Consider the following 14,208-nt stretch of genomic DNA (forward strand, 5'->3'; position numbering starts at 1 on the left):
ATCTGCTGCTGAATCTGAGCATGTAATCGGTATTTACCACAGTCACTTGTCAGATGTCTGGAATTACTGAAAATGGAGATGCCTTAACCTACAGAAGCTCCCCCATAGCAAGAAAAATTACTTTTTTGGAAGGAGCTTCTGGGCACATTCAGGAGGAGTGGAAGAAAGATCAGCAAAGTGCCTGACACATGATTTCTTTGTGCAGCCAGATGAGAGGCCAAGGAACAGATAGGAAGGACAATACTGAGCACAACTTAATGTGAATTAACAGCGTCTGAATGAAAAATCTGGGAGAAATTAGGGAGAGCATCCAATGGCCTGTTGAAACTATGCAGTCAAGAAGAACTAGATTACTAAGCAGCTACCAACACCATGGCTTGCAATAGCAATGTATTAATAAATAACAGTAGATATAAATAAGAGCAGGCTTAACAAAGCTAAAACCAAAACGGAACAAAACAGAGTTCAGCAGCAGCAAACTAATGCTCTTACAGACATACATTTTTATCTTTCTTGTGCAACATTACAATCCACTTTCCTAGTATGGCGGCAACTAATAGTGTCTATGAACCTTAAAATGAATCTCATTCAGCACATTATGTTCAGAACTATCTACTGACATGACAGTCTCAGTGATCTGGTTTGGCAAAGCTCACTAAGGAAGCAGAGCATAGTCTCTAGTTTACAAACTTCAGCAAAATGAAGTTGGAATCTAAAGTTGTGCTCTTGGAAAACTGGCCAACATGTTCCTGTTGCTCCAAGCTGAACCCTATCACCACTTTAGATATTAAATAGTCATTATCCTGTTAAGGCGTTGTTTTTCTTATGAGGTTGTTACAGATGTGCAGAAAATAGCTTTCATTATTGTCGTGGTTTAATCTCAGTCGGTAACTAAGCACCACGCAGCCGCTCGCTCACTCCCCCCCGCCCGGTGGGATGGGGGAGAGAATTGGAAGAGCACAAGTGTGAAAAACTCGTGGGTTGAGATAAAAAACAGTTTAATAATTGAAATAAAATGATAATAATAATATGATGATAATAATAATACTACACAAAACAAGTGATGCACAGTACAATTGCTCACCACCCGCCGACCGATGCCCAGCCAGTCCCCGAGCAGCGGCCCCCCCGGCCAGCTTTCCCCAGTTTATGTACTGAGCATGACGTCACATGGTATGGAATGTCCCTTTGGCCAGTCTGGCTGTGCCCCCTCCCAGCTTCTTGTGCACCTCCAGCCTTCTCAGTCGGTAGAGCATGGAAAACTAAAAAGTCCTTGGCCAGTGTAAGCACTACCTAGCAACAACTAAAACATCGGTGCGTTATCAACTTTGTTCTCATCCTAAATCCAAAACACTGTACCAGCTACTAGAAAGGAAATTAACTCTATCCCTGCCGAAACCAGGACAATTATGGTGACAATCTTTGGTCTGAATGCTGCTTTTATTTATGATTTACTGTCTGGAATATTCAGTTATACCCGTGAAGTCTGAAGTACCTGCAGATGTACACTGATCAAAATATAGCAGCAAACTGGTCCACTGTGTCTCTATGTAGTTAACTACTAAATTTCCACCAAACCAGGGATTCTTTGAACGTACTTATGGAATAGCATCTAATTCTGTGTCCCACTAGATTCCTAATATCTGAAACAGCTCATCTCAAACATTTAACATTGTTTTCTCACACCTCACTTTGTCTCAAAAGATGATGCACACACAGTTAACTCATATCTACTAAAAATGTTGTTTTACTCCTGTTTCTAGGAACAAAGTTGAAATGCATTAACAAGTTAAGCTTTTTACACCTGCAACAGTTCTTCCTCTTCTCTTTCATTTGCACAGCACTTACTGCAAAGCCCCAAGTATCTGATCAGAATGCTCTTAATATAAATGATTACTGTTAATAGCAATATTCTTCTACACAATGCAACAATATGAAGTCAAGACAGACTATTTGAAAGACTTTTCTAAATGTTAACTTTCTAATTTAGCCAGGCTTGCACAGTAAACTGTAGCATGCCATATGTCTTGGTGCTAATTGTTAATTTCCTTTCATCATTGTTTTACCCAATATGAAAATAATTTTTCCTGCAGGTTTTTGCAAGGCTATGTTAATGTATCCAATTTTATATTTTAATAGAATTTCACAAGCCAGTAGGCCTGATACATATCAGTAATTGCTGCTAAAATGGGTGTAAATTGTCTTGATCAAATCATGAGTGTAAACAATTTTTTAATTAGACTGCTTGAAGCTTGCAGTAACCAGATAATGATTATGCTAGTCATCAGACAGAGGCAGCACATTTAGCAATTTATCTCTCTGTGTTTCTGTTCTACCTCTCTTCACATTAATGCAGAGCAAACATACATGTCGAGGCTCATACATATGACCACTTCCTAACACACAGAGACTGTACTCAGCACTGTCTTTCTGCAAAGACTGCTGCTTAGACCAAACCATCAGATATGATATTCCACTTCTACAGCCAGGGAAACTGCACTGGACGCTGTGACAGATGGTCTCCATTTCATTTGCGGGTTCTCTGCTGTTTGTTACGCTTCTTTAAGGAGTAACTAGGTCAGAGAAACTGTGCTGGAACAAAGGGAAAATAGTTTCTTCTGTTATATACAATTTCAGCATGTTTGGGGGATAAAAGGTTTCCAGCATCACTGGGTGAAGATGACAGAACGATGAGAGAATCACTGGAAGAGCTAGGAGCTTCCTAAAACTGAACACTTCTGCAGAAAAAATGAGCCCATCTGCATCTCTGCACTGGCTTTACTGTTCAAAGCATGTTTTAATTTTCCTTGGAAACCACCTTCTGACAAGTGCTTTTTGGTTCCTCTCACCTTGGAAAATAGTGGCATAGATTTTTATAATATGGTACTTTTCTCTCTTTCTTACAGGCTTCCTGTAAACAGTGAAATAGCTTACCATGCAATTGAAAAAGACAGTACTGCCAGGAGTATCACTATCATCCGGGTTAGCAGGCACTGAAACAGATGGGACAATACATCTCCCTTCGATACCAGGAAAATCTTGCATGTCTCCCCTGCTCATACTCAGGGTCTGAAGGCTCTACTCACAACCTACCAAACAGGAGCAAGGAAAGACAACCTGAGTCGCTGGAAGGCAACTGAGAATCTACCAAGCTTACAGCTCAGATGTCCTCTGCTGCCTGCACCATGATAACAGGCACTCCTGGGACGAGGAATGTGAGGGGTGATGCCTCCCGAAATAAATATTCAAGTTAAGGTAAAATTCTCCAAGTAGAAGAAATCAATTCAAGGGATTATGTAATTTGGTTACAAATGTTGTTCCTTCCTTGGAGTCGCTAGAAGTTTCCAGGACTACAATGATGTATGTCTGGCCTTTGGGACATTCATATCCTAACCAGAAAAACAGCATGTGCACAATGACTGTGTCCAATTAATATTTGTAGTCATTAGGCAAGTTCTATTTTGTGACCAATTTTTCATTTATATTGAAGAATAATATCTCCTTAAATGGCAAGCATGTATAGTTTAGCAAAGTATTTTAAAAGAGTTTAATACCCACATAAATAATCTTTCATATGATATGAAAGGGAAATACTACTACTGTTTACCCAGTGATATGGGGTCATAACTCATTTATTCAGTAAATAACCGTAACAAAAGCAATTACAGTTTAGAATTCCAGTTGCAGGGAATGATGAAGGAAGAAACAGGAAAAGCCAGCAGATCAAGATAATAATGGATACATAAAAGACCTGTAGATGTGCTGCTTAGGGACATGGTTTAGTGGTGGACTTGGCAGTGCTAGGTTAACGGTTGGACTTAAAGGTCTTTTCCAACCTAAATGATTCTATGATTCTATAAACACCATCTCTTACAATTCACTTACGAAAGCAGACTTATTAAGAATTGTCAATATTTTTAAAGAATATGTTTAGGTTGCTTCTTAGCCAACCTTGCCAATGATTCTCCCTTAAAATATAATTATACATATTTTTATTTGGATTCTGTATACACACAAAATTCACAGAATTCATTTCAACTGCAACATATATTCATCTAAAAGAAACACAAGCAACTGATAAATGACCCACTAATAATGTACTTGCTAATTCTCTTTTTCAGACTGGATATTGTAAGCATTTTAAGACACTAAGAGGTATAATTAGTTGTAGGAACAAGTAAAGACTAATTACCAGTACAGGAAAAAAATCAAAAGCATTACTATAATTAGGTTCATTTGTTTCACTTGAAGAGAGGAAAAATCCACAGTATTCTGGAAAATAGTGCAACTTGATTAACATGGTTTTCTTGACATTACTAGAGTTAAGAAATGAAGTCACAACTGATAGTTTATTTAAAAAAGAAAAGAAATTTTATAGTTCTCTTTACATAAAGGTCAACTACTCTCAACTAATGTTCCCACGTACTGTGCTTTCTAGAAACAGATTTTTCTTCATTTCCACTTAATGCTACACATAATTGAAAGGAAAGAGATGCTAATCTGATCTTCCTAAATGTCACACACTGAAGAGCAAATGAGAACTAAAGCAAGTACATTTCTGATGTGCACACCTTTTTAAGCCCCTACATTAATCAGTGTCAGGAGATTTCCAAGTATTTTGTTTCACAGGTTTTACAATCAATGAAACATTTAGTCTCCAACAACTGGCCTGTTATACCTCATTACAGCATGGAAAAGTTAAAAACAATTCTTAATGACCAGGACACATTCAAGAGCACTGGCTGACTATCACTGCATAAAAGCAGAGCTGAATCTTTACAAAAAGGCCATTAAAGCTATGAGGGTCAGAATTTGACTTACTGACGATTTTCTTTTAAAAAAAGAATTTGCTCATCTTTATGTTTCTGTTTGTGAGAATGCTTCAACAGCATTTTAAAGCTAACTCCTATTTTAAACCTCATCAGTAAGCAATGTTACAGTAAGCAAACTGCATGCTCAGATTCACTGAAGAAGGGAAAATTGTAATACTGAGTTGAGGGATTTCAATATAAAGCTGTTAAAAGTAATTTCAAATGTGTCAGGGAATACAGTAACAATATGTTCTGAAAGACTAAGGGTATGACAGAAGTCAATTTTGAGTTATCCATTTTTACGCCACAGCCTCTTCCCCCCGAGTCAGGTGCTCTCTCTTCTCTCAACAGTGGGGACACTATGGAACCTTCCTACAACCCTTTCAAACCATAAAAGACTCCAAAACATCCTTCTGGATCATTTATTCAGTGTCATTTTTTCACCAGAGACTGGCTTCCTAGAGAGATGATTGATGCCCCAAGCCTGTCAGTGTTTAAGAGGCATTTAGACAATGCCCTTAATAACATGCTTTAGCTTTTGGTCAGCCCTGAATTGGTCAGGCTGTTGGACTAGATGATCATTGTAGGTCTCTTCCAACTGAAATATTCTATTCTATTCAATTATTCCATTAGATGTCCACAGTTTACCTGCATTAGCCTGTTAAAGCACTGCGCAATTAAAGAGGCCAGTGATGCTCAAAGAACTGTATTCCAATATTTTTCACAAGCATACACACGAGCGAGTAACCCCTCAGTCATGATGGGGTTTATTTTATGGGAATGATCTAAGAGAGGACTCCTACCTCTGTAACTAACTGCTGTTTCTACCAATTCATGTGTGGGCTGTCATTCTCTGTTCATTAGGAATGATAGCTCTCCTGAATGTACAAAACTTCACCGCTGTATCCTTTCAGGAACATCTCTCATTGTGATCGACGCACACAATGGGGAGCAAAAAGGGACTGTCAGACAGGGAACAAATAAATCAATCTTATTGCCAAGACCTGCCAGCTCCAACTGTTCTCAAACTCGGCACCCGGCACAGACAACAACGCACCCATTCTACTTCTCTGCTGTGCCCACGCCGGTATGCACTTCATTAGCCAGAGGGCTCAGGGCTATGGCTTATTTCAGGTATTATCTGAACTAATTGCTACAAACCCAACCACCAAAGGAAGCCATTTCATGCAAGGACTCCGTTCAAGCAGGAGGAGACAGTACAATGTAGATGAGTAGTTTCTCTGCATCTTTGGGAGCTCACGTGGACTATAAACCAAATTTAAAGCTAAGAAGACCTAGCAGAGTAACAAGTTCAAATTTCTCCTAATTAACAGCTCTTAAGAGACCATTTGCAGTGGGAAAAGTTTGTGCAAAAGCAAAGGATGATTCTAAAGCCTTGTGCAAAAGCAAAGGGGAAAAAGATTTACTTTGCTGCTGCCAGGTAACATATTTTATTCTTACAAGGAAACTTATTATTTTCTCCAACATAAAAACAGGTTTAAAACAATTTACAGTGCTTCACCATCCTACCTGCAGTGCTACATGAAAGCAAACAAAAGAAGCCTGCTGGATGTTTCTTTAGAGCTGACTTGATCACATGCTGCTGCAGGTGATGGGCTCCTGCCAAGCATCATTGCACTCTGAAGAAACTGTTTTTATCAGTCAGACCTTCAAATGGGCATTTATATTCATTGGACCTCTCAGTATTAATACAGGGGAGCATGTACGCTCTCTGCATCAGTACAGTTGAGATACTGGGAGGTATTTACGCATTATTCATGGTGGTTTTATTACTTACAATTAGAGCTTTTGGGCCAGATCTTCAGCTGGCATAAACTCAGTGCAGCTCCATTTAAATTAAAGGAATCATGCTAATTTACACCAAATTATGATCTGTACTGAAAGTCTCTAAGGATTATCTACTTGACACGTCAGTTATTTTACCTAATTAAATGAGTTGAGAGTGTTTCTTAGTAAATTATGAGCCTTCTATGATATTTATTCATTGAAGAGCTCAGACTGTTAGGCGATACTCACATACTGTCTTTCTTTCCTTCCCTTTTTTTATTGAATATATCTCATCACAACTTTGGAGCTACATTATCCAATCTTCCCATACAAAACTTGCACGGGAAAATACTTTTACTAAGCACTGACTGTTTAATGTTCATTTTTGTGTTCCTTGCACACCAAAAGCTCTCATGGCTTTGAAGAAAATTTTAGGGAAGTGAAACATGGTGGATGAGCTCTTCTGCATCCTTATTTCATAATTATTGTGTAGCTACCAAGCTGATGCCAAGCTCATATTTTCTAATGCTCAAAAATATTACAGCTGTAAAATCCTGACCATCATGTTGCCCAAAAAACCTTGTTCTGCTCAGTTTTGCCTTTCTTAGACCTCTGATTTTGTAACCATTTGTTTTATTAATACACACAGCATGTTGGGTGCAATATCTTTGTTTTGTGTATTCCAAACGGTAAAGCACTATGACCGTGAAACTTGGTATTAACTTTTTTTGGCAGAGGTGCCAGGGTTTTGCTAAAATTTCAGTGGTACAGCACTGATTTCAGTTGTTCTATAATAACTTTAACAGCTTTGTTACATAATTTGCTTAGTTAGACTACAGGCACAGAATCCCTATTAAAACAATACTTTGTATATATTTGTAGGTATGAAGTAATCAGGAAAACAACATTTTTCTTACTGTGATTCACAATGGCATTATGATGAACCAGAATCCATTTTCATTAACACAAGGAAAAGATTCGTATCTCTTACCTTTTATTTCTGTCTTCTATCTGCAAGATATAGACCATGTCATCGGTAGCGTGAAGCTTGGAACTGCTGTCTCCCCATTTTAGCTTCAGGCTCTGAGGACCTGCTGCAGCACACTCTAACCGAGGAGGTAAGGGTGGTAACGGCCTGGTTTTTGCTTTAATAAACTGGCTAAATGGTCCAGCTCCAATTTCATTGACAGCCTGGATCCTGATCCTAAAACAAACAACAAAAAGGTAAATGTTAAATACAGTGCTTTCACGAGGTTCTTGGTATAAAAAAGTCTCAAGAAACAAAACAGCCTTCTGGACCTGACTGCTCCGTCACTAACACAGTGCCCGCTCCCAGCTACCAGTGCTGTGCTTTACTTTGGCAAAATGAAAGGCTCTGTAAACATAACAAGTATGATCACCCTGTTTATATTGTAAGAGCTGCAGTGAAGATATCAAGAAATGCAGTAAGGCAGAGGGGGGAAGATTTGGGTAAGCAATCTCAGAACATGATGGCAGTCCCTTTAAGCACATGAACAAGGGACAGCAGCACAGACACAAGTGCAACCTGGAAAACATGAAGTATGTAATTAAGAATAAATAAAACGCAGAAGTGTATTGTGGTTGTCTAACAAAGGCCATGGACCAATTTAGGTGAAATCATTAAGTGAAAGCATTGGTGTCACTGCCATGAAACCCTCCTCCATGTTGATAAATATCTCTGAAGACCAAAGAACAGTATTATTTCAGTGTGTGCAGCGTCTCACAAAGCACACTATTTAAGTACATGAAACTCTGCTGGGGAGAGCTAACTGAGAAGGTTAAATCCACAAACCTTCTACATGTCCTACACAAACTGTGGAAACATTAACCATCAGTGAACTATCTAGTAGATCAAATAAAAGTTGGACTCAAGTCACTCTCACAAGATGCACAAAAGCTCTTGAGCCATTTGAATCGCATTAAGGACATTTAGAAGAAGAGAAAAGCAGACCACCTACCTAGTCATAGAAGTTTTAATTTGGAAATATTCTTAAGACTCAGCCAGTTTTCTAAATTCTATTTCTTTCTTAAGACAATGACTCCTGGCTTCTGTTTTGTCACTCTCTCTTATCTGTCTGCACCTTAGTTTAATAATTTGCACAATAAGAATCTGCTTACAGGAATGAGTGAAGAGTAGTAGTCTTTTACTATGGCAACATCAACAACAACATCATAACAAAAATGTGAAATATGCATTTCAAAAGAGCTTTGAGGACTGTGTAAATAGAAATATTGGTACAGATGAGCCGGAAAGGTTTCAAAAGTTTGTTAAATCAAAGTGAAAATAAGAGAAAACAGGATGGGCAAACTAATTAGTTTTTTTAGATAGTTCAGCCTAGTTTAGATAGCTGGACAGATGCCATTTACTTTGGAAATCCTGTGCACAGCAGCCTAGTATTTTCTCATGGGAAAAGACTCTCTACAAGAAGTGTTGCTTCTCAAAACTATCAGCCACCAAGAAGCCAAAAGTCCCTGGGGAAGGTGGTAGGGGGGAGAAGGGAGAAGAGCAGAACATGGTATACCCCTACGACTGCCTGCTTCAGAGAAAGCAGAAGATAAATAGAACTGTCTTTAGTTGGCATAGCTACTTATTTTGATTGTACATAAAGTGATGTAAGTTCATACAAACAACATAGGAAAAATTACTTTGCTTTGAACAATAAGTTTTCAACTCTACCATTAGAAAAAGATTAGGTAGAGTTAAAGGGACAGGGAAAAACACTCCACAGAACAATATTAAAAAAAAAAAACCAGCCCCCATATTTTCTGCAATTTCAAGAACAAAAAGGGTTAAATGTCTAATAAACATATTGCAAAATAACAGAGCCTTATCTACCGATTAGGCAGCTAAAGTAATTGTACACTGTAAGAATGCACTGTGTTTACACAGTCACGTGTAAATGTGTGGTTAAACCTTTGCTTATTGACCTAGCCATTAACAAGGTTAAAGTGTTGCTTGGCGCGGAGCTGCGTTTTCCTTTTAACCTTCCTTTTGGTTTCGGGAAATGCATCCTGACCACCTTACAACGCTATACAACGGTGATTTCATCCTCTTCCTCCCAGAGCGTGGATGGTATGAAGAAAGATCTAATGGGAGCCTCTTCTTCAACTGCTGCATACAAGCATTTGACATAAAAAGAACAAAAGGCTTTTCAAGTATCTTAAGAAGTGTAATTAATACAGGCATTGATCTTATTTCATATTATGTTATGGGTTTGCTTCAGACTGAAGAGTCATTACATTAATATTTAATGGTCTTTCCAGTTTAAAAAAAAAGGTGAAAACTGTCTGAATTTTCACTGGATTCTGGCAAGTAATCCATTAGCATATGCACATAAACAGTAACAGCTACATTACAAAATGCTACTACTTTTTTGTAGATTGATTACAGCAACACACTCTAGTGTACATAGCCTTTTTTGTTTGTTTTATTTTGTATTATCCAAAGTCCCAGTAACAACAAAGTCTCTCCTGTCCTCAAGCATCGTAACCTTAACTCATTTCCAAATGGCAGCTACCACACTTGAAAACAAGCAGTGATCAAAACGAATCTCGCTCAAATATCACATCACATTTCTTAAGCAGAAGCTGATAGATGTACTTTTTGGATACGTGCATGAACACACATCTGCACTTACTTGTCTTCCCTTTGCCAGGTATTTGCACAAGGTAAAAATGTGTCTCTTCCTCTTCCCTCATGTGTTGTTGCTTTCATCTGCTGCATGGTGTTCTTGCTCCCACCTTCTGACACACACAAATAGGCACACACCCCCTCCCCCCCGCCCCCACTTCTGCCTTTGGAGCACTGTAAGACTGACGGAAACTCTTAAGCCTTAAAATAGAGACAGGCATCTTTCCAGATGAATGATGATACCGGGAAAGCAAGAATTGATTTATTTGACTCTAACATGGCTGGATATGGCTACCCTTTTTCTGCTGAGTAGACCACCATAAAACTCTTTGTAAATTGCCACTATCATTCCCAGGTCCTGAGCTTTGTCAGACATGCACAAACAACTAGTTGTGATTTTCTGTGCACATGGCAGTGTAACCCAGACCCAGCGCTGACCTCCCTCTGAACCACAGCAGTGTCTCCTCAATGGATATTAGGCCTTGGAAATGTCCGCAGGGAAGGGGAGAAGGAAGAAGGAAAAAAAGAAAGGAGAGAAAGAAGGACCATCTGAAAGAGGAGGGAGAGCACATGGTGGTGGGAGAACACCTTGTACTGCAGCATCTTTGCTCCAGCTCAGGTGCTTTCTCATGTCCCTGCCCCAGCCTGCGACACTCTGAGCTCCTTCAGCTGAGTGGCACAGCCATAGTGGGTAAGATAACTTCCACAATTAAGTGGAAACCAATTGCTGTTTACAGAATTGATACTGGGAAAAAATCAATTCTTTATTTTCATGTAAAAGTAGTATATAGACATGTAGAAATATTTGCAATAAAACCACTTCCTGAATTCCTTTCAACTTTTTCACTAATGGTTTCTAAGTTAAAATACCCCAAACACCGCCTTGGAAAGGTGGTTTTAAAACCTGACAATCACAATTTGAAAGTAGATTTTTTGAAAATGTAAAGACTGTATTTAGGGATAGTACCTAATTTTGCAAACCCTGGACCAGTAGCATTTGTATTCATTCTCACATTTTCCCACTGCATCTTTCAAACATTTAGGAAAAAATAAATCAGACTAGGCAAATTTAGAAACCATTAAAAGATCTTTAACAGACCATTCTATCTATAAGATTCTCGACCCAGGAAAATAAACACACTAAACAGGATGCTATTTTCAGATTGGTCACAAAATCCTTTGTATAGTATTCCGACAAACTGAAAAATCACTTTTGAATTAATCTTAGAGTCTGACATGAGAAGAGTTTGATTCGCTAGTTCCCATAAGTAGAATGCCACCAGTTGCAATACATGCGCCTGTGGAAACCTGTGGGAGTTAAAATGCTATGGACTTCAAAAGGATGAAGAAGCAGCACGCTTCACCATCATCAGTAGCCTGAACGTAATGGATAGTAATCATACACAGCCCCCAGGACAAGCCAGCCCCACAGATCCCCACTCAGACTGCACTCTTCTGGGGCTGGAACAACACTTAGTTTTACACTCTGAAGCATAAATTTTGTTTTATAACCCACTTAAGCATTGCAAACTTGAGCATCCATATGCATTCTTCTCTCTTCATCTTGGAAGATCTTTTCCTCAATACAGTTTAGAAATTTAAAATGTCTAGAATTTTTATTCCTAAACCAAATTAACATTAAGTGTTGCTATTAAAATTTAATAAGGCTACTATGTATTTTTGTAAACTATGTCACTTCAGAAGAAAATAAGCATTCTTAAAAATCGGAAGTTGTTTTGCAGTGAAGTATCTCAACAGCACAGCACAATTAACTATGGAAAGCGTTGAGCGAAGCTTGGGAACAGAGTGTAACAGAAAATTGGTATTTCTGTAACTGTTGAATACTTATTTATTGTGGAATATTTATTAACTCACTTCTAGTTACATCAGTTCACAGAAAACCAGTCCAAATATTATTACCCTATAATCAGAGCTTCGTGCCTATGTCAATAAAGCAGAAAGACTGCAGAACTCTCAGACATATTTCTGCAGCTGCTCACCAGCAACAATGTTTACATAGTGCTTTTGCAAGGCATCTGCTTTTTGCAACAGGAGTGCTAGTCTGTGTCTGACATTGGAGAAGTCCTCTTGAAATCAGCCCTACGCTGGCCACTAGCAGCATCGCAGAAGCATGCCCCAGTTCCTCCTGCCTGGAATGTATTTTGGGATGCAAATCCTTCTTGTGGCACGCTGGCTGGATTTGCTACTAAGACACAAAGACCATCAAACTTGCCAGCTTTGAGCCCACCTCCGCAAAGAGCCTGGAGTTTGCTTGGTGTATACCCGAGTTGCTCATGTATGGCCATACCCATACAGAAGCTGGACGCAGCAGAGCAATGCCAGACCTAAGCTAACAAGTCCAACAGGGTGGACACGTGTAGACACACTGTTAGAATCACAGTGCTATGCAAAACAACATTCCTTTCCCATTTTGGACTTGGTGGATTCATAATAACCAAGATTTGCTTTCAATTTCGGGTTCCCACAAACAAAAACATTGACAGTGAAATTCCAATGCAACTAAAACATATAAGCGCTTTGCCGATTTACTTCAAATTCTGCTGAAACTTTGGCAAGAGAGTTCAGAGTCTCAAACCCAGTCGTGTTTTGCTTGTTTAGTCTAGGAAAAACAACGCCTGGAAGAAAACATGTTCACTGCTTTTAAATACAACAGGGAATAAACACTTCAGAGAGAAAAGAGCTAGTTGAGCTAAAGTTGACATGAAAAGAAAAACCATTGGTGAGCAAATTTAGAGAATGAGATCAGTGATGTTCTGAAACACGCTTCTGATTGAAACAGGGAGGGCAAAAAAACCACCACCTTTTAGCATACAGCTTGATAAACATGGTTCTTACGGATACATTTATCAGGGCACAGACGTCCCCTGATGAAAGACAGGTGTCAAGATAGGCTTGAAAAAGAAATATCAATGAAAGAGTTAACGATCAATAGGAAAAACACTTTCACATGTCTATTTTTATTAGCAGAAAAATACTTCAAACTATAGATGAGGTGCTTTTGCAACTCAACTGCAGTCATTTGTCTTCCCTGACAAGCATGAGATGCAAGATTTAGGGGTTTCTTTCTCTTGTTTTATTAAAGAAAAGAGCTTTCATATATTATTACTTCTGATTAGTCATCCCTGCTTTGTGTTCTTTAGATTTTTTTTTTATAGGAACTTAGTCTTACAACAATATTTAGAACAGTTGCAGTTAATGTTTGTGCTTTAGCCTTTTCATTTGGATCAGAGACAAGCAGACTCCCTGACTGAAAATACGTGGTTTAATATGGTGCTTTTTACAAAATAATGAAATAATGCAGGGGGTGGGGAGGGAATCCAATATGATCTCAGTATAACAACACTTTTCATGGTAGCAGGAGTAAGAGCTTCACGGACAAGACTGCAGCATGATTATTAAGAAGAGTAATGTCCTGCCCATCCTTTCATTTCACATCTCCATTTCCAGGCTTTGAAGACAAAGACATTTCCCTAAAGGAAGCTGTAGACAACCAAGAACCACCTAAAAAAGAGACTCAAGAAGGAAGACTTCAGCGAAGAATTTTGACATCCAAGGAAGCAGAAGGAAGGGGGGGACGTTTGGAGTGATGTCGTTTGTCTTCCCAAGCAACCATTACACATGATGAAGCCCTGCTTTCCTGGAGATGGCTGAACACCTGCCTGCCCATGGGAAGTAGTGAATGAATTCCTTGGTTTGGTTTGCTTGCACACGCAGCTTTTGCTTTACTTACTAAACTGGCTTTATCTCACCCCACGAGTTTTCTCACTTTTACTCTTCCGATTTTCCCTCCCATCCCACCAGGAGAGAATGAGCGAGCAGCTGTGTGGTGCTGAGTTGCCGGCTGGGGTTAAACCACGTCAGTTAGTTTTCAAGAAGACCAATTTTCCCAGTCTGGAATGCTGTGACAGCACTTTGCTGGCACAAAAGAGAGGACAA

General features: G+C 39.0%; 1 protein-coding gene across 1 annotated transcript in view; it reads right to left on the minus strand.

Moving 5' to 3' along the window:
- FNDC3B (fibronectin type III domain containing 3B) overlaps nucleotides 1-14,208 on the minus strand; it is a 218,161-nt gene that overhangs the window by 26,076 nt on the left and 177,877 nt on the right. The window contains exon 23 of the mRNA XM_076341361.1: nucleotides 7,591-7,803. Coding sequence (XP_076197476.1) covers nucleotides 7,591-7,803 — 213 coding nt within the window. The remainder of the gene's footprint in view (nucleotides 1-7,590; nucleotides 7,804-14,208) is intronic.

This window comes from Aptenodytes patagonicus, chromosome 6 (assembly GCF_965638725.1).
Source record: "Aptenodytes patagonicus chromosome 6, bAptPat1.pri.cur, whole genome shotgun sequence".
Lineage (NCBI taxonomy): Eukaryota > Metazoa > Chordata > Aves > Sphenisciformes > Spheniscidae > Aptenodytes > Aptenodytes patagonicus.